The sequence below is a fragment of the Chelonoidis abingdonii genome, chromosome 2 (assembly GCF_003597395.2).
Source record: "Chelonoidis abingdonii isolate Lonesome George chromosome 2, CheloAbing_2.0, whole genome shotgun sequence".
Taxonomy (NCBI): Eukaryota; Metazoa; Chordata; order Testudines; family Testudinidae; genus Chelonoidis; species Chelonoidis abingdonii.
Window position 1 is genome coordinate 139547705 of NC_133770.1, and position 25478 is coordinate 139573182.

Sequence of the window (25478 nt, forward strand, 5' to 3'; positions counted from 1 at the left end):
TAGCTCAGTCATGGTTAGGGGTTGTTATAAATGTGTATGGGTAGGGTTTTGTGGCCTGCCTTGTGCAGGAGGTCAGACTAGATGATCATATTGGTCCCTTCTGACCTATGAGTCTATGAGAGGCACCAGAGTAGTCCTGTCCATTTCCGGAGCCGCTCCATCGCCCTGCGTGTTAAACCAGACCAGTTTTCCAGCAGAGACAGATGCGTGGCGGACAGATAAACGCCAAGATAGAGCAGAGGACCTGTGCTCCACAGGATGGCCTGATGCGTGGGTGGGTGGGAGGGAGCTCGCCTGCCACCAGTCTCTGACCACCAGGCCAGAGCTCTTGACCAGTTGACCCGGGTGGAGGAGGCTGCCGAGTAAACGGGCTGGCAAGCCTCCACCCACCCCAAGTCACCCAGATCCTGGACCATGAGGAGCATGTTCTTGGCATATGCTGACAGGACCAGCCACAGCTCCGGCTCTCGCAGCACCAGCCCCGTCAACCTCCTGCGGAGGAGGCAGAGGAAGGGCTCGATTACCCGAGTTCATAGCTGGCCCAAGAGGGGGCACCTCTGCTGTACTCCCTGCCCGAAGCTGACCGGCTTGGTCAGGGTCCAGTTGAGCCTGACCAGACACTCTGCAGAAGCGTACAGCACCTGGAGAAAACCCACAAACTGGGGTCCGAAGCCAAACACCCACAGAGTGCCCAGGAGATACCTGTGGTCCATCCTGTCGAATGCCTTCTCCTGATCCAGGGACAGGAGGGCGAATGACAGACCATCCCTACACCCGAGCTCCAAGAGGACCCTGGACCAGATACAGGTTATCAAATATGGCGTGGCCCGGGATAGGGTAGATCTGGTCTGGGTGGACCACGTCCGCCAGCACGGACCCCAGCCGCAGTAAGATGGCCTTGGCTACGATTTTCTAGTCTGTGCTGAGAAGCGAGAGAGGACGCCAATTCCGTAAGTCGCAGAGGTCCCCCTTCTTTGTCAATAAGGCAAGCATGGCTTGCCTGCACAAGAGAGGGAGGACTCCCCTGTGAGAGGATTTGGCCCAGACGGTGACTAGGTCTGGGCCAAGGACGTCCCAGAACATGCAGCAGAACTCCACAGTCAGCCCGTCCATGCCTGGAGATTTGTTGGTGGGCATGTGGCGGAGGGCTTCCGAGAACTCAGCTAGAGTGAGGGGCAACTCTAGCCGGTTTAGGTCATCCACACTGACCGTCGAGAGTCCGTTCCAGACCACTCTAAGCGATAGGATCGGTCAAGTCCAGGGAGAAAAGATGTGCATAAAAGACCCTGGCCCTCCCACACATCTCCGCCGGATCCGTGAGGGGGGTGCCGTCCTCCGCCAGAAGGCAGGTGACGTGCTTCTTGGCCTTCCTCCTTTTCTCCAGGGCGTAGAAGAAGCGGGAGCCACGATCCATCTCCCGAAGGAGGCGGATGCGGGATTGAACAAAGGCACTCCGGGCCCAATGGTTGTCGAGGGCCTGGAGCTCCTCCCACTTCTCCCGGCACACTCTGCAGAGGGATGGATCCTCGGGGCTGACGGCCAGATGCCTCTCTAACTCTAAGACCTCCTGTTCCAACTGCTCTATCGCTGCATTCCTCTGTCGGCTGGCGCCCCAGGTGTAGTCGCGGCAGAAGAGCCGGGTGTGCACCTTCCCCAGGTCCCACCTCTGCCACGCCGAGGGAAAGGTGCGCCTCTGCCCTCGTCAGTCCAGCCAGAACTCCTAGAAGGATGCCATGAAGCCCACATCCTCCAACAAGCTGTTGTTAAAATGCCAATAGGTCGGCCCTGGCCTCTCCGCTCAGAGGGAGGCCGTCATGATGGCAAGATGGTGATCTGAAAATGGAGCTGGCTGAACGCTGGAGTGGGCCCGTGAAAGGTGGAAACATGACAAGTATATGCGGTTGAACTGGGAGTGGCACGACTGATGGGCTTTCACCTGGACGAAAGTGAACGTCGAGACGTCGTCCGGGTGGTGGTCGTGTCAGATGTCCACCAGGGAGTGATGTTTGACGATCTCCCAGAGAGTGTCCGCGGCGGCCAGGCACTGCTTGGTCCCCAAGCAGTCCTGCTCCTCGAGTGTGGTGTTTAAAGTCCCTGCCCAGGATCAGGCACTCATGAGGATCCAAGGAGCCGAGGAAGGCGGATGCCTGCTTATAGAAATGCAGCCGCTCCAGTCTGATGTCGGGGCATAGACGTTAACGAGGTTGACCATGAGCCCCTCCATGGGGACCTGGAGGTGCAGCAGGCGACCCGGCACATCCTCGGCAACCCCTAGCACCGCGGGCCGTAGGTCGGGAGAGAACAGGGTCGCCACTCCAACCGTATGAACTGTGAGGTGGCTAAAATAGACCCTGTCCCCCCACTCCAGCTGCCAGCTAGCTTCGGTGGCTGGATCCATATGGGTCTCCTGCAGGAAAATCATAGAGTACCCCCCATCCCCGGAAGGAAGGAGAGCACCTTGCACCTGCGGAGACCCACCCTACAGCCCTGGGTGTTCAATGTAGCGAAGATGACCGGTGCCATGAGGAGGGCTGGGGGGGATCCTCGCCAGCAGGGATGCTCACGGCCTCCATTGGGCTACGCAGCAAACCATGACTCACCCTGTAAGTGAGCAAGGAGTCACGGAAACCGTGGACCCGCAGGTAGGCTGCAGCAGCTTGCTTCCCAGTCCTTTTACACTCCCCCATGAGGGCCCTTGCGGCCTGGAGGATCTGATGAAAATCTCCTCCATCGCTGGAGTGAAAGCTGTACCTTGTTGCAGGAGCCACGGACATCTTCTAAAAACTCCCACCGCTCCTCTCTCAGTGTATTGGGGAATGGAGTTGCTGATCTTTTGGCTTTCCCCCAGTGGGGCCTCTGTCAAAGCCCCGTGGCCCACCGAGACGGACAGGCAGGGGGCAGATCCCTGACGTGGCGCCCAATGGGCCGCCGCCACATGCCCCGCCTCGATCCCCGGTTCAGTGGGGGCGGCGGTGGGAAGATAGCAGCCCCTAGTGGGTCGGGACAGGGAAACACAAAGGCCGCTCCCTGGGGTTCACTCTCTGGGAAGGGGAAGGAGACAGCCCCAGGGGCGGCAATAATATTGTGGGAGTTGGAGAGGGCAGGGCAGGGGTCATGAATAAGGACAGGGAAAGGGGCAATAATGGGACTGGGGGCCGAAGTTGCTGGGCCACTGGGGGGTGGTACCCCGCTGTTGGGCTTGGGGTCTGTGGGGTGGGAAGGGGAACCTCGGTGATGCCAGGCTCATGCTCTAAGGTAGGTGCTGTGGTCATGGCATCCGTAGGTGGAAAATCAGTGATGGGGGCCCCCACCCGGGAAGGAGGTTGGCTGCCCCGCAACTACGAGGGATTCCCCAGGTGACTCAGATCCCGGCCGCATGGTACTGGCCATCACCTCAAGAGGCTTGGCGGCTGCTGGTGGGGTGCCATCTGTGGCTGGGTTGGTGGAAGAGTCCAGGGGCTCCTCGAAGGCGGCAGTGTAAATAGCAGTTTGCGGGAGGGAATATGGGGAAAGGGGAGCCAGGGTGAGGTTGCCCTGATTGAGGCCCGCTGGCAGAGGGTCGCCCTCCCCCCGGGTGCCCAGGGTCAGACCCAGAGCCTCAATCTCTTCGCAGATGGAAGGGGGATCGCCTTTCCCACTTCTTTCCACAAGCACCCAAAGTGATGCCTGCCTCGGGGTTCGCAGGGGCTTAAGATGGTAAGGGGGCAAGAGGGGCTCCATTGGGGGCTTCCGTAGGAAAGGACTCCAGAGGAGGGGCGTGACACCCTCCGATGCTGCCACGTCTTCCCCAGCTGGCACTGGTGGATGGAACACATCCATGGGCAAAGCAGAAGGCTCGGTATCGGTGCCCCCCTTCCCGGTCTTCCGGGGGCCTCCGCATCAGTGAAAAGGAGCGGAGCTCGAGCCTTCCACTTCCCCTGCACTAGGGCCCAGCCCTCCATGGCATCATCAGGGGACTGGCTAGCAGGGGTTGGGTTGGGGGGCAGGGCAATGACTAGGGGAGGTAGCGGTAGGGTGGCACGAGGGATGGAAGATTCCCCTGGGGTGGGCCCTTTCCCATGCCTAGCGGTATCCTGCCGCACCCTCCTCCACTGGTCCCACCAGTCCGCAAGCAGCGGAGGCAGAGCTCTCCTGCTAGTCTGGGCATGCTCGGGGAGGTACCCCTTGGGCCTGAGTGGGAGCAGTGGTGGGCTGAGAAGGAGGAAGGGCGGCTCTGGTGCCAGATAGCCAGGGGGGCCGGCGATGATGGGGCCAGTGCCCTGCCGGGGCTTGGGGATCCCGTATGCTCCTCCTTGCTGGGCCAAGAGGCAGTCCCTCTGGACATGTCCTATCGCCTGGCAAACATAGCACCAGGCCTCCCCTGTAGAATAATGCACCCGGTAGTGGGCCCCCTGCTAGGGGACCAGGAAGGACCCCTCGAGCGCCTCTCCTTCATGCACTGCTGGCAACAGTTGAAGCTGCACCTGCCGGCGGAATGACAGGACATGGTGGAGGGCGGGGTCTTTGCAGGCCAGTGGGAGAGGGCTGATGATGGAGATGGGTTTCCCCAGGGTAGAATGGACAGGCAGCAGGGTGGCATTGGGAAGGAAAGGAGGGACAGAGGTCAGGAGTATGCGGACACTCAGGTCCTGTAGCAGCTCCAGGGAGATGAACACTCCGTCCCGGCTCTTCTCTGCTGCTGCCTGGGCGGCGGCCTTCGGTGCTAGGAAGATGATGACCTTTCTGTACATTTTGGAGGCTGTCATGATGGCTGTGGGCCCCACCACCCTTGCCAATGCCCCACAGAGGTCTCCACTTGGGACGAAATGGGCCCCAGGAGGCAACAGATGATGTGCTTTCTGGTCAAGGTGGGGAAGGGGCCCCGACCACTGTAGATGGTAGCAGAGGTGGTGGTCGGGAGAGATGACATAGCGCCAGGCATGGGGGCCACCCCCACCTGAGTGTACCCCCTGGGGGCCAGGGCACCTGCAGAGCTGGTGGAGGGAGCAACGGGGAGGAACGCTGTGGCTGGTGGCAGGGCCGCGGCAGCTGGGGCAGCCTCTGCCATAGAAGGCCTGGTCTTTTTGGTGGGGCCCTTACCCTTCTTTTTGCCCTGGCCCTTCTCGCTGGCTGGGGGAGCTCCCCCAGAATCAGAGGGGGCAAGGGACATGGCAGCAGCGGAGGTCATCCTGTTGTCTGACGGTGCCCCACCGGGGGTGGTAACAGGTGCTTCAGCAGGAGTGGGTGAGGTGGAGGCCTGAAGGGTAGATGGGGCAGGGGCACCTCTAGGTATTTTGCTGCCCCAAGCACAGCAGGAAGGTTGCCTTCGGCGGCTTGCCTGCTGGAGGTCCCTGGTCCCGTGGATTCAACGGCAGCCTGTGGGACGTCCGCTGAAGCCGCAGGACCAGCGGACCCTCCGCAGGTCGCCGAAGGCAACCTGCCTGCTGCCCTCGCGGCAGCTGGCAGAGCGCCCCCCTGCAGCTTGCCGCCCCAGGCACGTGCTTGGCTTGCTGGTTCCTGGAGCCGCCCCTGAGATGGGGGGACAGGTGGAGGGGGGGCAGGGGCGTCTGCTCAAGGGGTCTCTCCCACTGTGTCCCCCACCATAGTGAGAGCAGGGGGTGGGGGGAGACAAACTGTGAAGGAGGGCAGGGATAGATGGCCACCACTTCTCTCTGCTAGGCTGCAGGCAGGGGAGGAGGATGCCAGAAGAGGAGGGCTAAAGGGGTGGGTGGGCTATCAGGGACTTGGGGTGGGGCATCAGTTACTGACTCTGATTGGAATTCTGGCTCCTGTAGCTGCACTAAGGGATCGGGGGATTTAACAACATGGGGGAGCGGCTGCAGTGATACAGGAGTCAGACTCAAATGGGGAGGGGCACAAGCGCATGGGAGGGAGCATGGTCACAGGAGGTCGGGGGGAACGAACAGGTTGGAGGCAGGATAGGGAGACCCAGGGGCTGGCTTTAGGGCAGGGGTGGGGCAAACAAAGTTGTAGATTGGGGTAGGGAACCTATGACAGGTGTGCTGAAGGCAGCAGGTGAGCTCATTTTCAGTGGCACTTACACTGCCTGGTCCTGGTCACCCCTCTGGGGTGCTCTGCATTTTAATTTAATTTTAAATGAAGCTTCTTAAACATTTTAAAAACCTTATTTACTTTACATACAATAGTTTAGTTATATATTATAGACTTATAGAAAGAGACCTTCTAAAAATGTTCAAAAGTATGACTGGCACACGAAACCTTAAATTAGAGTGAATAAATGAAGATACAGCACTTCTGAAAGGTTGCTGACCTCTGCTGTAGTGGGAAGCGGGCGGGGCAAACAAATGAACTGAAGCTGAGGCTGGGGAGGGGCAAAGCCTGCAGGGGCAAATAGGGTAGGCAGCAAGGGGTAAAGCTGGGGGCCTGTTGCGAAGGGGAGGGGATCAGTCCAAGGGGGGGGGTGCGCCCATGAGCGCTTGCCCTTAAAGTCAATATTTGGGCTGGCTGTTGCTGCAGGCCCAAATGGTGGAAATGGGCATGGCAAACTAGGCAAGCAGCTCAGTCCCAGAGGCAGGAGCTGGAGGCAGATAGTAAGCAGCCAGTGGGCGTGGTAGAGGGGGCGAAGGGGGACCAGGGGGCAGCCTCCATGTCACACCCCCATGTCCCCACAAACACAATCCAGACCCCAACTACAAGAGCACAGTTTGAAAATTACTCAGTCCTTAAGTGCCCCCTCCATGATGGTCTTCAGAGTCTTTGTGTGCTCCCCCAGCAACAGGTGGTCCTCTTCTTGGGGCTCTAGCAACTCCCCAGCAGCAAACGCAGCAGCTCCAGGTGGTGGTCTGGTGGCCAGGCAGGAGGAACCCCGCTCAGATGGTGGTAATGACCACAGCAGCAATGGCTTGGCTGGGGTCCCTCACTCCCCTCTTCTGAGGAGTGGGCCATCAGCCCCCCCGGGGCTGTATCTGGAGCAACAGGGGCAACGGGAGGTTCAGCAGTCAGCCAGCAACTGGGTAGCAGAGAAGGGGACAGGTGGTGGTGTCTGGCCCAGCCAGGGGAGTAGCTGGAGCAGTAATGGTAAGGGCCCAGTAGCAGGGCTCCCCTGCCCCTGCCTTCTGCCACCTTTCAGGCCAGAGGGCAGCAGGAGAGTGTTAGAAGGGAGCGATCTATTAGTCCCAGATTAAGTAGATCCCTTTTCCCTGTGTAAGGTAATGGGCAGTTCCAGAAGAAGCAGGAACTTGCTGCAACCAATTAAGGCAGGCAGGCTAATTAATACACCTGGAGCCAATTAAGAAGAAGCTGCTAGAATCAATTAGGACAGGCTGGCTAATCAGGGTACCTGAGTTAAAAAGGAGCTCACTTCAGTTTGTAGTGTGCCTGCGAGGAGCTGGGAGCAAGAGGGATGAGGAGCTGAGAGTGAGTAGTTATACTGCTGGAGGACTGAGAAATACAAGCGTTATCAGACATCAGGAGGAAGATCAGGTGATGAGGACAAAGAAGGTGTTGGGAGGAGGCCATAGAGAAGTAGCCCAGGGAGTTGTAGCTGTCATGCAGCTGTACCAGGAGGCACGCTAGACAGTTGTAATCCACCAGACCCTGGGCTGGAACTTGGAGTAGAGGGTGGGCCCGGGTTCCCCCCAAACCTCCCAACTCCTGATCAAACACAGGAGGAACTGACCTGAACTGTGGCTTCTACCAGAGGGGCAGGTCTCTAGACTGTTCCCTTACCCATATGGTGAATCTGTGAGGTGAGCAAATCCGCCAATAAGCACAGGACCCACCAAGGTAGAGGAGGAACTTTTGTCACACACTGGACACATCTTTCATAGATACCTATTTAGCTGTCTTCATGCATTTTTGTTTGAGACTCGTTCACTTAATTTGCATAGCAAAGTTGGGTACTAGAATACCCCCACTCTCCAGACACGAAGAGGTATGTCATTGATGTGCACAAGGGATAAAAAAAAAATCAGGTATTAATGCATTTTGCTGCTAAAGTGGACTATGTATCCTTCCATGGGGTACAGTGTAAGAGAATAAAATATAGGTATACAAAGTGAATGATACTCCTACAGCATTGAAAAATAACTTGTAAATATGGTTGCTGCTCTGCTGATTCACAACAGGGCTGAAAAATGATAAGTACGTAGAGAGCTTGGAAATGAAATATTAATCTTGACTAAGACCAATTTTGTGCTTCCTTTACCAGGGTGTAGTTCTAGACCTGGTTAGTATGTCTGATTGTAAGCATTTAGGCCATATCCTGCGGCTGTTACACAGGTAACTGAATTACCAAGAGTTATAATAGAACAAGAGAAGCCTAATTTGGCCTTTAACTTGTAATAGTGAATATTAATATTTTATTTTATTTTTTTCTCCCCCCAGTGAAGAAGTTTGTAAACGAGGATTCACAGTGATTGTAGACATGCGTGGATCTAAATGGGACTCTATTAAGCCTCTGCTGAAGATTTTACAGGAATCCTTTCCCTGTTGTATTCACGTTGCACTGATAATCAAGCCAGACAACTTCTGGCAAAAACAGAGGACTAACTTCGGCAGCTCTAAGTTTGAATTTGAGGTAATAGCAAGATAGACAAATGTAGACTTACTGCTTAGTCCATGGGGAGTTTTGGTTCAACTAGCTCAGGTTTTTATTACAAATAGTTGAGCTGAACCTTGGCGTTTGGATCGATGGAGAGCTAAATCAAGCTGCAGGACTGCAAGAAGTGTGGGTCTATTTTTAGTCTCATGTTAAAGGAATCTCTGTGTTAAATTCATGAAAAAGATATTGGCCTCTTCCTATGAAGGGAAGAGATTTTTCCACTTAGCCAAGGTAGTGGTAACTGTGTTAATACCAGTATGACATGCGAAGGAAAGCCGCCACCCAGCCTGTGGTCTTGTCCTCCCACTCTGTAATGGGTACTTCAAAACTTTAACCAAAAGAGTCGCCGAAAGGAGTGTAGCTGTTTCTCACGAAGGATGATGAGATGATAAATGTAAACATGAGACATTTTTAAATGATACTACTTAAAAACAAAAGTTAGCTATAAAAACCCATTGTGAACAAGAGACTGGATTTCTGCAGGATTTAGTATCTTGCCTCCCAGGGGGTAGGATTTCCAAAGCTGACTTAAGTGCTCCCCTTGAAATGGAAATATATAGAAAGCAAGAGGCTCTGCTGCCTAGATTTGTGGTGTCTAAGGCCACATGTGCTTAGTAAATAAAGCATTGTGTGTTGCCTTGGTTGTTTTTAAAGTTCAAAATATAAGCACAGAAAATACTAACTAGATGCTCTGAACTGTATTTTCACCATATTTTCCAAATGCATCAGATTTGTGATTGCAATATTCTTCATTGTGTTTTTAGACTAACATGGTATCTCTGGAAGGCCTTACCAAAGTAGTTGACCCCTCTCAACTAACTCCAGAATTTGATGGCTGTTTGGAGTATAACCATGAGGAGTGGATCGAAATCAGAGTTGCCTTTGAGGACTACATTAGCAGTGCAACCCACATGCTGTCCAGACTGGAGGAACTGCAGGATATACTAGCTAAAAAGGAATTGCCTCAGGACTTGGAGGGTGCTCGAAATATGATTGAGGAGCATTCACAATTGAAGAAGAAAGTCATTAAGGCCCCTATTGAGGAACTTGACTTGGAAGGACAAAAGCTGCTCCAGCGGATACAGAGCAGTGAAAGTTTCCCCAAAAAGAACTCTGGGTCAGGGAACGCAGACTTGCAAAACCTTTTACCCAAAGTATCCACCATGTTGGACCGGCTGCACTCAACTCGGCAGCATCTGCATCAGATGTGGCATGTGCGGAAGTTGAAACTGGACCAATGTTTTCAGCTCAGGCTGTTTGAGCAGGATGCTGAAAAGGTAAAAGGGCTGTGGGGTAGAGGGGAAACAAACTTGCATCATCATCTGCAAGGTACTAAGGCTGGTCTTGTCTGATTTAAAAAAAAAAAAAAAAAAGTACCAGTGAAAACTGCAAAATATTCTCGAAGAACTACTAAGTACAACTTTCCATTGAGGTAGCAGGGACTGTTGTATTCAAAGCGGCTTTTAGTATTTTCTGAACTCAGTTTCTAATGTGGATAACTGGTGTTGCAATGAACTTGATTAACTGACAGGGATTTTGAGTGATACACAGACACTTCAGTTGCAGTAAGTTTGTTAGAATGGTATTTTTGCTGGCACAAAATGAATGTGCATACTGTTAAAGAGTAATGTCCCTCTGCTGCAGCGGGATGAATGCAGTGATGCATCATCTCAGTCTCCTGTTAAGTGACACTTGCTCAGTCTGTAAGTGGTGAGAATGAGTTAAACTCTCATGAACTACAGGAAGGGGGAAAAGATGCCTACATTGACATGTTTAAGAGTCCTGTGTTAATTACTGGGCAAGACCGACGTGCTGATTTCCTGAGATTCATTTTTAGTGGTTAATAATATCTCTTTTGAAAAGAGTGCACACCCTAGTTGTGGGGAAGCCTAATGAATGGCCACAGATAGAACACTCACTTCACATTTGTGTTCATAGTATTACCAGGGTTTGTTTGGTAAGGGGTAAAGCATAAAAGCAGTTCTACATCAGAAGATGTGACATAACTAGAAACTGATGACAACTGTATACCTGAACATGAAACTTTCTAGAAAAATGGTAGCTTCTTCCTAAGAGAGGCTGAAATTAGACTGCCAAAACACTTGAAGAGTGGGTTTTGGCCAATTTTCTAAAATGCTCAGGTTATAATTTCTCCTGGAGATGCCACTTATGATCTGTGACCAAAGGAAAATTTATCAAAAAAGGTAAATTAGAAGCTGTTTCTGCCATGCAGGAACTGGGGGGGCGGGAAATGCACATAGTGGTTGGAAAACTCTTAACTACGGTTACATTAGCTCAAAAACAAACACATTCATCATGCCCCATATCTCTCAGAAATTTGTTAATTCAGTTACTCTTGCAGAGACTGAAAGCTTACAAAGCTGCAAATTTCTTGCTATGCTGATTTTGTACAGAGAGCAAATGAAGGAAGAGTTAATGTTTAAGGCACCTAAATATGGCACTTGACAATTTATTTTTCTTATTGTCGTACTGAAAAGCTCCTTATTCATATTGTTAACTCCTGCTTAAAAGTTTTGGTTGTAGGGTTTATGCCAATCACTCAGAGTTCTGTCTTTTCAGTCTCTCAGAAAAAGAATCTCCCAATGACTGGAATAGGTGGGTTACGAGTTGATAAAGCTGAGATTGTTCACCTCTGGGATTTACTTATATGGGTAGCCGTGCTCTGTGGTGATTGATGTTGTTTCGTTGTTCTTGTCTAGACTAGGAAAAAAGGTGTGGGTATTAATTAGATAACATGTGCTAAGCAGCTCAGCAAGTTTTAAAGGGATCACGCTAAAATTGTCTGTGCTAGCTATTATGTTCTCTCTCTACCTGTATGGGCCCTGAGCATGTCACATAGGCCGCAGCTGTGGGTTGAGAACCACTGCCTTAAGAGTACATATTCACAGCACATGAAGCCTAGACTCTGAATCAGGTTTAAGCCCAAACCCATTTCAGTCCACACAGAAATTAATCTAACTAGGCCAGGAACCCTTCTGCACTTGGGCTGGTGTCTGAAGACCAAGTACTGCAGAGTCAAGGATGTCAACAGAACCTATTGGGAACTCCCTATCTTTCTGCCTCTTTTATGAGAAATTCATCTGGGTACTGGGAACTGTAGTGTGCACTTGAGCACACGCAATGGTGCATGACTATGCTACGTGGGGATGGTGCCCCTATACGCCCCCAATCACAGGCACTGCTGGACGAGAGCTGGATGAATGGCAAGAAGTGACCCTGGTGCTGAGGCCAGTAACCGAAGAGGCTATGCCACTGGAATAGATACAGCGTATCCTGGATCCTTACTCAGAGGAGCTGTTTGGGGACAGGCCTTGGAAGCAGCGCGCTCTAGAATCGGCATCAGAGCAAATGCCGAAGCTGGAGCCTGGTAAGCTTCTGCTGCCGTGTCCGTTAATATACGGAAGGGAGGAATGTCTGTTATAAATACCAGCCAGGGTTCGGATGTGCTTCTGTTCATGGCAGAACCCACACCATTCCCTTAGCACCCCCCTGGATACAGTAAAATGAGGAAGAAAGTTAAGCGGTTATGAGGATGGATTAGGGTCCCACAATTAACCTCACATATTCTTCCCCTCTAATACAGTGCATTTTATAAATTAACCATGCCCACACTGTTCTATTAACTGAATCCCTCAAAAAGCTGGCTATTATGAGTCCAAACAAAACAGCAATGTGTAATTTGGTCCATGTCTTTCAGTGCTGTTCTGGAGGAGATCTTCAATGGCCAATGTTTTTTGTGTGAATAAAATACAGTCCACTGACGAAAAGTAACATCTTTTGACCTTGAATTAAAGCATTCCCTTTGATAAAGTGGAAAATATAATTTTTAATGACTGGACAATAATGTGCTCTCCCTCCCCCTCATTCCTCTTTGAGACTCTTCCACCTCTGCAGGGCAAATACACGGCACTAGGAGTGGATCTACCTTCTGCGGGCAATCTGAAAATCTGAGATGGGCTGGTGGGAGAGATTCTAGGTAGAATGAATCGACAGATAGCGTTCCAGAAGCGCCCAATGAAATATCAGAAGGTTAAGGATGAGAGAAGAGTGGAAAGAGAGAACGCTGCACAGTGCGAGCAGGGATTGGCAGAGAGATTCATGGAGCACGCCTCCAGGTTGAAGGAGGAAGACGGAGTGCAGCAGAAGGAGCAGTTTGAGCTATTACTTTTACTCATGGCTACCACGCTGCAGGTTCTACTGTCACTGCCAGCTTTAGCCTTTTGCCCTGAATTCTCTCTACACTAGTGTGTGTCCTGCAGACTGTGTAGCAGTTCAGCAGTTGGCTGGATCACGTCACAGGCAATGGACAGCAGCACATGAAATGGGCAGATGTACCCTCTGGCTTCATCCATTCAAGTCCAGTTGCAGCCTACGGATATAAAATGCCCCAGAAAGTCAAGCAGGGGCCACACAGGAATAGTTGGCCATGTCATTTGGTAACATGCACCTTTCACTGTTCCGGCACAGAACTTGGTTATTGTGTTGTATGTTTTCAGGGCAGCTGGTCTGCTTTTCTGGTTCTTATATTGATGTCTTAATATATGGATTAAATGAATTCCACACAAGGCTACAGTAGCAAGATTTTAAGTTTTATTATATGTAATCTTAAGTGGCAAACATTTAATAAAGGTTATCACATTCCCATTCTCAGTAAATTTCATAGTAAAAATTTACAAACTTCAGAGTAATCCATAAACTGAATTGAAGTACCTGGCCAATGTTCATAAAATGTATTACATCTCCATACATTTATGAACACGTTTCCAGAATTCATATTACCAACACACTTACAGAAAATCCCACAGCTGCCTTTTGCCCATACAGAGCATGACTTAAAATAACACTTTATTCCCCCTTTATGCATGGCATCATGCAAACCTGGTATATGAGCACACAATGCCTCCCTAATTTATGTGGGACATCTGGATCCAGCACCAGTTAGGACAGATGCACTGTCTGGCTGTGTATACCAGTTCAGAAATCCAGGAGTGTCCTGAGTCTACTAAAGAGGTTTCCCCTTGTCCTCCCAGACATTGTGCAGTAACATTTGTAGTGCCTACCACCTTTCAGTACTTTACAGTCCTGATCATCTCTCAAACCTCTGCCACAACAACTTGCACAGTGATTTACCAACTCTAAGCTGGTTAGCCATAGATCTGTAGCAGGCTGGAGTACTAGCTTCCAGATGGCTATAGTGACCTGCTTCTGGACTGTCCTGGCTGCCCTCGTGTGGTTTTACTGGCACTGGAGGATGGGCCATGCTGATTGCATACCTCCAGGAACATCTGTTTCTTCATGCAGAAGGACTGTGCTTTGCTAGTCACCCCAAGTCTGTATGACGATGTGATCCTACCAATCTGTGCTGTGGCCCTGTTCCAGAAGTGCTGGTCTACATAGAGGGAATCTGTGGCTAAGGTAACAGACATGAGCAGCATCAGCTGGGTCGTGGTTGGCACAATCAGTACCCCCTTCTGAGAGGTGCCTTTGGCAGCTCAGGAGGTGCCACTGAAATGTCCACCAGCATCTTGCAGATGCTCTGCCTAATTGGTGAACTAGGACTGGCAGCATGAGATGGAAAAGTTTCTCTGCCAAGTCAGAATCCATGTTGATGACTGGCTGCTGGGAGCATGTGGACTCAAAATTGCTTGGCTGGATGTGTTGGTGGGCTAAAACCATGCAAAATACTTCCTGTCAACTTCCACAGACAGATTTTCCCATAACCAAACTCAGAGTAGCTTCAGCTAGCTAGAGCGCTAGGAACTCTGGGATATGATGCTAAACACTCAGAGAAGCTGAATTTCTGACTTGGGTCTGTGTAAAGCAGTTTGGATGTGCCAGCATGGTTGTAAGGTCTAGGTTTCCAGTGCAGTATGGATGCCCAAGGGCAGGCTTAGAAACATCAAGTCTGCAAGTGTGGGTCACGCAGATCTGAGATTTTCTTCTAAATTTTCAACCTCTTTGATCAGGTATGTCTGGACTGCCCTCACACGGAAGCTGTCACACTCTTGGCTTTTCCTGCTCCTAGCTCCTGACATTCAGCCCAGCCACTTTTAATATATTCTGTGTTCCCAGTTCATAGACTAATGGAGAACTGAAGTTACTAGTGTTGCTTTGGTAACCTACGTATATTAAAGCTGATATTTTGAACTTGGCAGCACTTTTGGTTCCTCGCTGTTCTCTTTCATCAAGGAATCCTTTTCACCCAGCTCAGAGAGCAGGTGGTCTCTTTAGTTTAGAATTATGGAGGAGTTGATGATCACAGCAGGGAATCAAGCTCTGCATCTGTTTTGCTGTGCTGCTTGTTCTCTGTAGGGCTTCACCTTCCACCGGCAAAAACCTGAACAGCTCCCCAGTGTCAAATATATAATACACTGCATGCAACAAATCTAGGTGAATGTTAATTCTGTTAATCCACACACACAGAAAACAGATAATTAAAAGGTGAAGGAAATACTACATGTTGAATGCTGTATTTGAAATCACACTTAACAATGTAGCCAATAATTCAAGATACATCAGTTGCGCCGTGTTCTCACTTAGATGGTGGTTGGGAGTATAACTTGCATTTCCTGCATTTATGTGGAATTTAAACACCTTGGCATTGTCATAATGTGGGATTTTGTGACTTGTATTTAAGACAAAAATGGAGGAAGTTGTGATAGCATACTTGAACATATAGATTTTGTATAATTGCATAGGCTTTAAGCTACACTGCCGTAATTTAAAATAAAATGTGGCAAGGCTTCAGGCAATTACATAACTAAAATTATATTTTTGAGCAGGTATACAGTTAGGCCTTTAATAGCTTGTCTTAATTTTTTTTTTAATTTAGCAAGCCAGCATTGAGAAGATTAGTAACATGAAAATGTCGATGCTTTATAATGTGGTCTTTATTTGTGCGTTACCTGTGAAATATTTTCATACTTCAAGTAAAGATTTTTTTCCTCTAGCCCTAATTTAATGGAGCAGATTTTGCTGCAGCTAGAGTATGGGGTGAAGACAATCTTTGGGCTGAGATCTAGCACAGTGCTTTCAGCCCCCAAAAAAGTCTGAGAAAACTGTGAGATGGTTAACACTGAAATTAACAAAGTAGCAAAAATGAACTGCAACTTCAGGCTTCCTTACTGTAGTGTCTGTGTCTCTCTCACAAAATGCTAAATCACATGTTCCTCATTTATAGCTTGTCATTGCATTGTAAATGAGTGATCTCGTTTTTCTTGTAGATGTTTGACTGGATCACACACAACAAAGGTCTGTTTCTGAATAGTTACACAGAGATTGGAACCAGTCACCCCCATGCTATGGAGCTGCAGACGCAGCACAATCACTTTGCCATGAACTGTATGGTAAGAAACATGACTTGCAAAACAGTTTATTTTGCACAGCTGTTGGATTTTATGGAAACCTTTACAGTCTCTGACGAATGTCAGGCCCATGTTTCTGTGCAAATGCATAGTGAGAGACAGTCTGTGCTCCAAAGAGTTTAGAATCTGAAGAAAGGATGAAAGGGGAAATAGACATGGAGGCAATGTGACTTTACCAAAGTGTCACAGTTCAGTGGCAGACCTATGGTAGAATCCAGGTCTTCTGGCCCCTAGTATCCCAGTATCCTGTCCATTAGACCACATGTCAGTATTGGTGAAAGTACAGCGGACAGATAATGAATAGTTCTTGAGCAACTCAAGCAGTGGAGTCTCAAGTATTGCTTTAGAAATTGCCAGCAACTGCAGAGAAAACACATAGGGCTTTAAATGAAGAATGATACTAGATGGATGCACAATGTGGGCAGAATTAGTTATATGAAAACCCATAAATTGACTCCAACTTGTTCTTGAATGCTTATAAGAAATTTCATTGTTCAGTGAAAGAGCCTGTCAGCTCAGTATTCACAATCCTCAGTTGTTAAAGGGGATCATTTATCTTTCTGACATAACGGAATGAAGTTGAAGTAGATGTTTTCTCATGGAATGGGTACTTACTATCTTCCAATGTGGACAAAAATGGATGTTTTTAAAAAAAAGAACAGATTTTTTTAAAGTTTAAATTAAATGCAGGTTTGTTTTTAAAATAAACCTATTTAAAATTTAACTTGGAATTAACCTATGTTAAAATCTAAACTACTTTAAATTGAATAAAAAATAATTAGTACATGCTTGCCTGCCAAGTTTTAAACAAAATCAGACCACGGAACTGGTGTCAGTTACTGGCTAAGCACCTGGAACCAGAGTTTAAAGTGCTAAACCAGCTATTGACATCAGTAGCCATTTCTGCAGATACACAGGGACTATTTTCTTGATTTCAGTTCAATCACTAAAATTCAAAGCTAAGAAGCCACTTGGGAGTTGAAAAATCAGGAAAGCTTGTTTTCATCTTCAGTTCTGGATTAAAAAGTAGGTATGGGAGGGTGAGATCTAGTAGTTCTAAAATGTAGGTAGGACGTTGGTGTCCAGAAACAATCCATTTGGCTCACTAACTACAGATACTTGCTTTGTTTAATAGATAGATAATTTAAATGCCAAACATGCTTAGATAAACCACAACTTTTTTCTTGTGTATTCAGCACTTAAGATAGTTTTATTGGATAAATTAAATAAAATTCTGTTTTGGTGCATTTTAATTGAATTTAAATTTCCATCCAAATAGAGCTCAACACAAAATAATCTAGTAAATAAGAAATGAATCATTCACTGTTTTCTGACATCATAAAATTGTAAAAATTGAGAATCTGCATAAATGTAAGTTGTTAAATACTTGCTTAATCAAATGAATATAGATACACACTATATCTTCCTTGTTAGCAAAAAAAAAAAAAAAAAAACCTCCACCAGATTTAGTGGAAAGGCTATATTTAGCTGCAGGTCGACATGTTTTAATTATTACCACCCAATACAAATCAGTCTTTCTTTAGGAAAATTCAGAGTACAAATTCAAAACTAGATTAAAATCACTGATTTAAATCAGTTTCCTGCTTGCTAATAAATCATTTTAAATTAATGATTTAAGTTGCTTTGATTTTAAATCAGTCCACCCTGTTCAGGACGAGCTATTCAGTGTAAACTTCCAAGTCTAGGCAAGTGGAAAGGGGTAGAAAAAAATAAATCTATGTATACTTTTATATTGTAAACTTGATGAACTTTTTCAAAAACAAGTGTGATGCTATTAAAAAGTCACACAGTTTGAACAATGAGGAGAAAACAAATTATTGAATATCTGCTCATTCAGAGATCATCCGTTTTGTGTACTGAATGAGGCAGGGGTCCTGTGGAAAAATTAGTATGTGATCATGTAATGAAAGACTGTAAGAGGGGTGGCCAAACGTACTGATTCTCTGAAGTTCCAGAGCTGGGGCACCTGCCGGGGCTCGGGGCTTAAGCCCTGAGTCTCCGATCCCCATTGGGCAGAACCAGAGGTGGCGTGTGAGGGGGCACATGGAGTCACGTGCCACCCCAGATGTTTGCCAGATTTGCTGACCGTGCACGGTCACATGATGCTTCAGCCTGCCCTCCTCCTCCCCCCCGCCCCCCCCCCCCCCCCCCGCATGCAGCTTTTAGAGCCAGCCAGCTGGGAGCTGTCTGTTGGGAGAGCAGTGGCAAACAGCTGTAAGAGCTGCAAGAGGGGGTGTGTGTGTGTGTGTGTGCGCGCGGTGGTTCAGGCTGCTTCGCTGCTGTCTCTCCCCAGGGAACTAAAGGCAGTGGCCTCTCTGCAGCTCCCAAGCTGGTTTGCAGCCTACCTGTCCACCCAGAGCTAACACCTGGGAGAGCTGCAGGAGGGTGTGTGATGGTAAGAGGGTTGGTGACTCAAGTGTTGGGGAGGAGCAACCTTTAAATTGTGGGCCCCCCCCCCCAGCCCTGCAGGCACCAGTCTTCTCTAGCAGAAGCAACTAGCCCCACTGCCCTACACCAGGGCAGAAGCCCCACACTACCTCTCCCCCTCTGATAGGCGGAGAATCGGGGTTGGGGGGGACAGGGAGGGAGGCTCCACAAGCCACATTTTAACTGTAAAAGAGATGCAGTGTGGCTTATGAGCCACAGTTTGGTCACCTCTGCCATATAACTCCAATTTATGCATCTGCACAAGGGGGCCAAATTAAAATTGCACAGGCAACCTTAATTCTGGTATATCTGAACTTCTGAGTGTGTGACTTCGCAACCTTAATTTTCTTTCAACAGTCGTGTGTGTGTGTGTGTGTGTGTGTGTAATTTCCTACCTTTTCAAAAAAGCAAATTCCATCATGTGAGATTATATTGACACCCATGTTATTCATCAGCAGGTTTGGAACATTTAGATCAGCGGGTCTCAGACTGTGGGTCACAATCCCGTTTTAATGGGGTTGCCAGGACTGGCTTAGACTTGTTGGGGCCCAGGGCCAAAGCCCAAGCCCCACCACGCAGGGCTGAAGCCAAAGCCCAAGGGTTTCAGCCCAGTGTATTGGGGCACAGGTTATAGGCCTCCTTCCTGGGGCTGAAGCCCTTGGGCTTTGGATTTGGGAGCCCCAACCCTGGGGGGGCTCGGGCGGCTCAGGCTTGGGTCCCCCCTTCTGAGTCATGTAATAATTTTTATTGTCAGAAAGGGATCACAGTGCAATGAAGTTTGAGAATCCCTGATTTAGATCCACCATGCAGACCTCTTCAGCTAATGGTGTAACTGATAGCAACCGTAGGTTTTCCTAACATTAGAGAGGGACCGGATTTTTTTGCCAGCGGGTTTCAGAGAGATTTGCTTACAGCAGAGGAATGTTGGCTATTAGTTATTTTGGGTTCTATTCCAAGCTCGGTAGGCAACTCGTCTCTAATGGTTAGCTATTTTGCCTCAGCCTAGTCCAGCCTGTCCCACTAGTGATCCCTATCCTACAGGCTCTCATCCCCTCTGAATTAGGGACAGGTTTCCTCCTCCCTGTTGCTTGGGTGCCAGAGTGGTGGGGGTTGACAGTAAGCACAGGAGAGAATCTTCCTACTGTTAGTTCTGGTGTCACAGCAATTTCTGCTCCCAGCTGTAGGAGAAGTCCTGCCGGACTTTGGCAGCCCTGGGCTGGAGCACATTCAGTGCAGATTAAATCTTGTGTGAATTTAGGTGCCAAACTTCACAAGCCTATTCAGTACATGTGCAAACTGCTGTTTTTTCAAATATTACACGTGCACCAACTTTGGATGTTTTTTCATAGGAATAGCTAGTGACCAGACTTAGGGGCTTGTCTTATATATGCAAGTGTACTCCCTCAGCCCTCGAAAAAAGTGTGGGGGCGAGGGTTTCCAATTTTTCACACTTGCTATCTGCTCACCCTAGGAACAGCCGTAGGCACAATTCCAGACACTAGCAAGTCACCTGTCACCTGAGCCTTTGCTCCAAAGCATGGAGGTACAGAGCTTTTCAGTGAAACAGCTGAAAGAATTGTTTCAACATGGGCAAAACATATTTTTCTTTAATCTCAGTTTGAGAAATGGCTGGAGCATCGTGGGTGAAACATACCATCAAGTTCAACCTGAACAATTAAAGTTGAGCAAAGTTAAAGGCAACTGAGAACAGGGTCTTTTCATGGAAAGCGTCAAACAATCTTAATGAACCCTATAAAAACTGCAGTCATCAGTAATGTCACATGCTTTGTAAGCAGTAAATTGACGGTCTCAATTTGAAAAAAATTGTCTGTAATCATACGCAGCTTACATACATTCTGTTTTAAATATTCTCATTTAAAAAAATTGATTTTTCTCTCCGTTGACCCAGCCTGCATCTCCCTGACAAAGTTGGGGGGGTGGGAAGGAAAAGTGATAAAATAACTGCTAGGTATGTACAGCTTTTCTATATGCAAGAGATTTTGGAGATGTAAGTTGTTGCTGAATTCGGTTCTAATGGCTCTGTCATCAGTAGGAGTAATCTAAACCCAAATTGAGGCGAAAATAGGGCTTGCAAATGTAAATTTGTCTCGTAAATGTTTTTGTCCAGAATCTGATTCATAAAAATTCTTTTTCAAGGTTAAATTTCAGAGCAAATCAGCTGAAGGTTCAACAAGACAATAGGATCTTTAAACAAACAAACAAACAACTTTCTCCCCCTTTCCCCCCAAATAATGCCTGAAAAAACAAACTTGAACATCACTAAGTTCCGTATCTGATGATGGCTTCACTGCTGAATGAGGCATAATATATGTTCAGCCAATGGCCTTATCCAGAAAAATGGACAGGCGTAGCTGGTGCTGTACTTCTTAGTTTTCCATTAATCAGAATAAATGCTAGATGGAAGCTTGCTGCCAGCACACAAGCGGGGTCCAGCAATAGTAAAGAAGCTGCGACCTATAGGAGTCTTTATGGGTCCAGTGAGAGATGCTGAGGAGAGGAGCATACACAAGGAGACTGAGTGGGGCCAGTTGCATGTTTTAAGTGTGGATAAAAGAACAAAAAGCAAGCGGCTATTTTAAATCTTATGTAGTTAACCTTCTGTGTAATTATGGGTATTTTACCTGCAGTTCATGTGTTTAGTCTGCAGATGAATAAATTTGACAAGTGCTGAGTCTTTTTCCTTGCAATACAAGAAGTAGCACATGTGCATACATTACCCTTTTTCTGTACTCTAGTGTTGCCCCTAACTGCAGGGTAAACTATTCCAAATGATTCATCTCCAAAGATGAAAAGAACTAACTAGTCTTCAGCACACTGTATTTGGCACAAGTAAAGTACCTATCTGAATACCATTTTAAAACAAAACTATTGAACTTAGTTGTCAAATGGCCCAACACACAGCACCTTGGAAAAAATGCAACCATTGTACATCAGCTAACATTAATCTCTAATTTGATCACAGTGGGCTCTGTTTTCCCTACTTACATTAAAAATGTGCAATGGGAAACAAGGCATTTCCAAACTGGTTTTTTTCTAGGTTCTGCTGTTGAGCCATGTTGTCATTCCACAGTGGGACAGCCAGAGATATGGAATAAACACAGCATGAATCAAGGGAATCCTACAGAACTGGGGGCTTGCAATCACTTGTAGATCAAACCTACCATCTCAAGACAGGCAGCCAGAGGACCTTCCCTTTTGTGCATGTTCAATGTCTGTTTCTGCCTTCAGCAGTTGCAGCACAGCTTATTGCCAGCCTGTTTACTCTGACCATTTGGGAATCATTCAAGTGTTAGAGGTTCTTTAAAGAGCATTGACTCAGTATTATCAACTTGTGAGAGCATGGCTACACTTATCGATTTTCTCCAGCAGCTCGTTCAGTACAGCTGTGGCTCGTTTACAGCTGTGTAGGGCCGCGCGTGCAGTGTGTCCACACTGACGCGATGCTACAGCCGCCTGCGTGGGTGGCCACATTTGCAGCATTTTGCGAGGCTGTTGTGGCAGTGGCCGTGCTTGTGGGCAGCTTATCCCGCCGTTCATGGCTGCAACATGCTTTTCAAAGAGGGGGGGGTGTGAGATGACAGGGAGCTTGCGGAGACAGAGAGAGTGGATTTTGAGCAGACACTGTGACAGCTCCTGCCTTGCATATCAAAGAGGGGTGTGGGTGAGTGTGACAGGGTAGCGGGGACGAGAGAGTGGATTTTGGAGCAGACACTGTGCAGCTCCTGCCTTGCAAATTCTGCCTTCCCCCACCCTCTGTCAATCACTCTTAATAAAAAGTTCAACCAGATAAGCAGCTCTCCGACGGACTCCCCCCCCCCCCTGCTGTTGTCTCCTAGCAAACACGCTTGACTTCAACAGCCTCGGCTCGCTCGCTTGCTGCAGCAAAGAGCATGTGTTGTTTTATAGATAGTCGGGCGAGTACCTCCGGTTTGTGTATACAGGATTGTGGATACCTCCTAATACTGTGGGCCTCCAATAACCAGCTGGTGGTGTCCACACTGATGAGCAGCACTGCATCAGCAGCGCTGGATCGCACACCCGTAGCGGACCAGGTGTACACCAGCTCAGACTGTCAGGGAGCTGCAGCGCTGGCTGAGCTCTGTAAGTGTGGACACCTGGTAAGTTGCAGCGCTGTAACCCCCTCACCAGCGCTGCAACTTGCAAGTGTAGCCAAGCCCTGAGACTTACTTGAATTTAGCGATATTCAGTGTTCTTCTTGAAGCCCTAAGAGTTGATCTTCACAGTGCCCCCATGTGTCCGGCCTACCTTCACTCAGGGAAGCTGTCAGATGCTCACCTATCTCAGCACCCCCAGGTGGGACACTGAAAACTAATTTAAACATTCTTCCCAAAGAAAACAAAATGAAGGGGCTACCCTCCCCCCACCCTCCTGCAGCATGCTGACCCTCTAGACTTTCTCCCTGGAGGCCCTCTTCTTACCTGAGCCACTGACCCCAGGGCTTGCTCCCTGGAGTACTTCCCCCTGGTTGTTCTCCTCAAGCTGGATCCTTATTCCTAGTCTGTCTCCAGGCATCTATCTGGGATTTGGACATGTCCAGGCCCTTTCATAGTAGCTTACTCCCCTCCTGCCTGCTACCCTCTTCCTTCTGTGCCAGTTACAGGAAACACCCTCTCTCCTGCTGCTCTTCTCTCCAGTTGAGCTCTCTCAGGCTTTTGGGGGAATCATCCAGCTCTTACACAGGGGGGCTTATAATTGACCTAGGCTCTCTGATGCCCAGCAGATCAGGATTAGCTAGGGGGGAGGGGAGTAGCTGGTCTGTCATAGGTGAAGCTGAGTCAGACTCCTCCTAAAGTGCTAGGTAGCCTGTAACACCTCAGCTCCTGGAGTCAAAGGATTGTCAATCTGTTTTGATTGATCAAAATTAAGTTTCTAGCTCTTTATGTTTGAGATGAAGAAGCTTGAAAACCACAAACCTTAAAAGCACAGAAGGCAAATAGAAAGAACCCAAAATGCATTTGGTGGAAAAAATTGTTTAGGTCTTTAAGCCAATTTAATTATTTTGGGGGGTCTGAGGATTTTTTTTTTTTTCTTCAGCGCATGGGGTCTGAAAATTTGTTTATCAATCATTTACAAAGACTTCAGTCCATCTTATGTGGAGAAGGAGGGAAGATGTGCTCCATGGCTATGTCTTCTCATTCCATGTGCCCCATGGGCTGCAGATGCTGGCAGGGGTGGCAGAAGTAGCTATGCAAGTGTGTGGGTGGAGGGAGGATGAGGAACATCTTGCACAGCAGTTGTTGCAGCTTCCATTACAAGACTCAGCTTTTTAAAGAGAGCTTTGTGCATGCTGGGGATCCAAACCTTTTCTTTAGGTGCCAGCTACACGCCAGCCTCATCTTGTAGCAGCAACATGCACTGGTCAGGCCCTTGGGATCCCCTGCATTAGCTCAGTCATTATGCCTCCACCTTATCCTTAAAGAGGCAGCTCCCATTTCTCTTATATAAATTTATATAACCATTAACAAAAATATATACAGTAATGAAACTACTGAAAAATTACTAAAAAATCCCATTATAAATCTATTTCTTAAACATCTATTTTAGGAACCTCACACTCTGTTGGCCTTTTTACATCTTCTCACCGCCTCTGCTACCCCTTTTCCTGCACTTTCGAGGGTTTTGCTTTCCTCAAAGCCATGAACATGATCATATAGGCCAGTGTTAGTATTATTTTAAAATTAAATTGGGTAAGAGAAAGCTAAAGCTGAGCTACCTTTGGCTACTGCCAGAGGCTTAGCACATTGCATGCCTGAAAATTCACGTGTGAAGGCTGGGTTTGACACAGAATAGACAATTACAGTAAATTGTGGGTTATATCTACGTTACGTGCCACCGCTCCGCTGCAGCTGGGCCATTGTAGCACCCTAGTGCAGATGCTTCCTACCGTGACGGAAGGGTGTTTTCCATCGATATAGTTAATCCACCTCTCTTGAGAGGCGATAGGCTGACAGAAGAATTCTTCTGTAACTTAGCTGTGTCTACACTGAGGGTTAGGTCAACCTAACTGTGGCTCTCAGGGTGCAAAATTTTTCACAGCCCTGAGCCACGTGGTGAGGTCAGTCTAATTTTTAAGTGTAGACCCACCCTTAATCTCAAGTTTTGTTTTCCCCGTAGACAATGCTAAAAGCTATACTTGCTTATCCTCTTTGCCCTGGGAGGCAACTGAGCCATGACCTGCTAAAATATATTTTAGTTAAGGAATTCTGGATTCCTGTTGTCAAAGCACAGTATCAGGGGTGTGTGGTGTGTGTGTACACGCTAGCCTGTTTCAGAATCACTAAAATTTGTAGTAGTCAAACGCTGTCAGTTTTGTCTGTGAACAAAGAGTCCTAGAACTAAGCGCCCTTAAGGATTTTTGGGAAGCTTTAATCAAAAGCACAGAGGCTGCACTACAGACTCCAGTGGGCCAACAGTTAACTTGGGGCAGAGAGAAGGTACTAAACAAATCTGTTTAAACTCCACCTCGGGGGCTGGTATGAATGAAAACATTAAGAAGGTCAGATGAGGTAAAAGAGCGTTTAAGAACTGAAAGCCACTATGATTTTTTTTCCTATTAAAGATACCTTTTTCAGTCTGAAGTTTTTTACTTCTAACATTTCTTTAATTTACAAACCTGTCACCTGAGACTGATTGATAAGCTACATCTTGAATTTTATACTCCTGTAAGATTCTTTGAGGCTCCAACAAACAAGCGTGGCACTGTTAGTTTTAAACTGCAGTCTTTGTCAGATCACTTTGACATGCTGTGGTTTTTCAAAAGACTAAATGCTAACGCATAATTGGGATAGACACACCTTGGCGTCTCTGTAGACTTCATTATTTTTTGTATTACAGCTTCCCAGGGAGGGGTTTTTATAAAGCATTTCTAGACTAAAGAGTAATTTTCCGTAACACAGCAGGGTATACTGGGTTGGATACTGCAGGTAACTTAAGTAATTACTAATGAGTGACTATAAAACTGTTGACATTGCCCAGTTTTCAGTTGCCTGGGCAGTACCTAGTACTGTGGATCATTGATCCCTAACTGGAACTTCTGAGTG

General features: G+C 47.8%; 1 protein-coding gene across 3 annotated transcripts in view; it reads left to right on the forward strand.

The window, feature by feature from the left end:
• The window catches only part of TRIO (trio Rho guanine nucleotide exchange factor), a 457553-nt gene that overhangs the window by 136276 nt on the left and 295799 nt on the right, over window positions 1-25478 (forward strand). For all 3 annotated transcript variants that reach the window (XM_075062688.1, XM_075062687.1, XM_075062686.1), the window contains exons 4-6: window positions 8347-8539; window positions 9328-9840; window positions 15808-15930. In XM_075062688.1, coding sequence (XP_074918789.1) covers window positions 8347-8539; window positions 9328-9840; window positions 15808-15930 — 829 coding nt within the window. The remainder of the gene's footprint in view (window positions 1-8346; window positions 8540-9327; window positions 9841-15807; window positions 15931-25478) is intronic.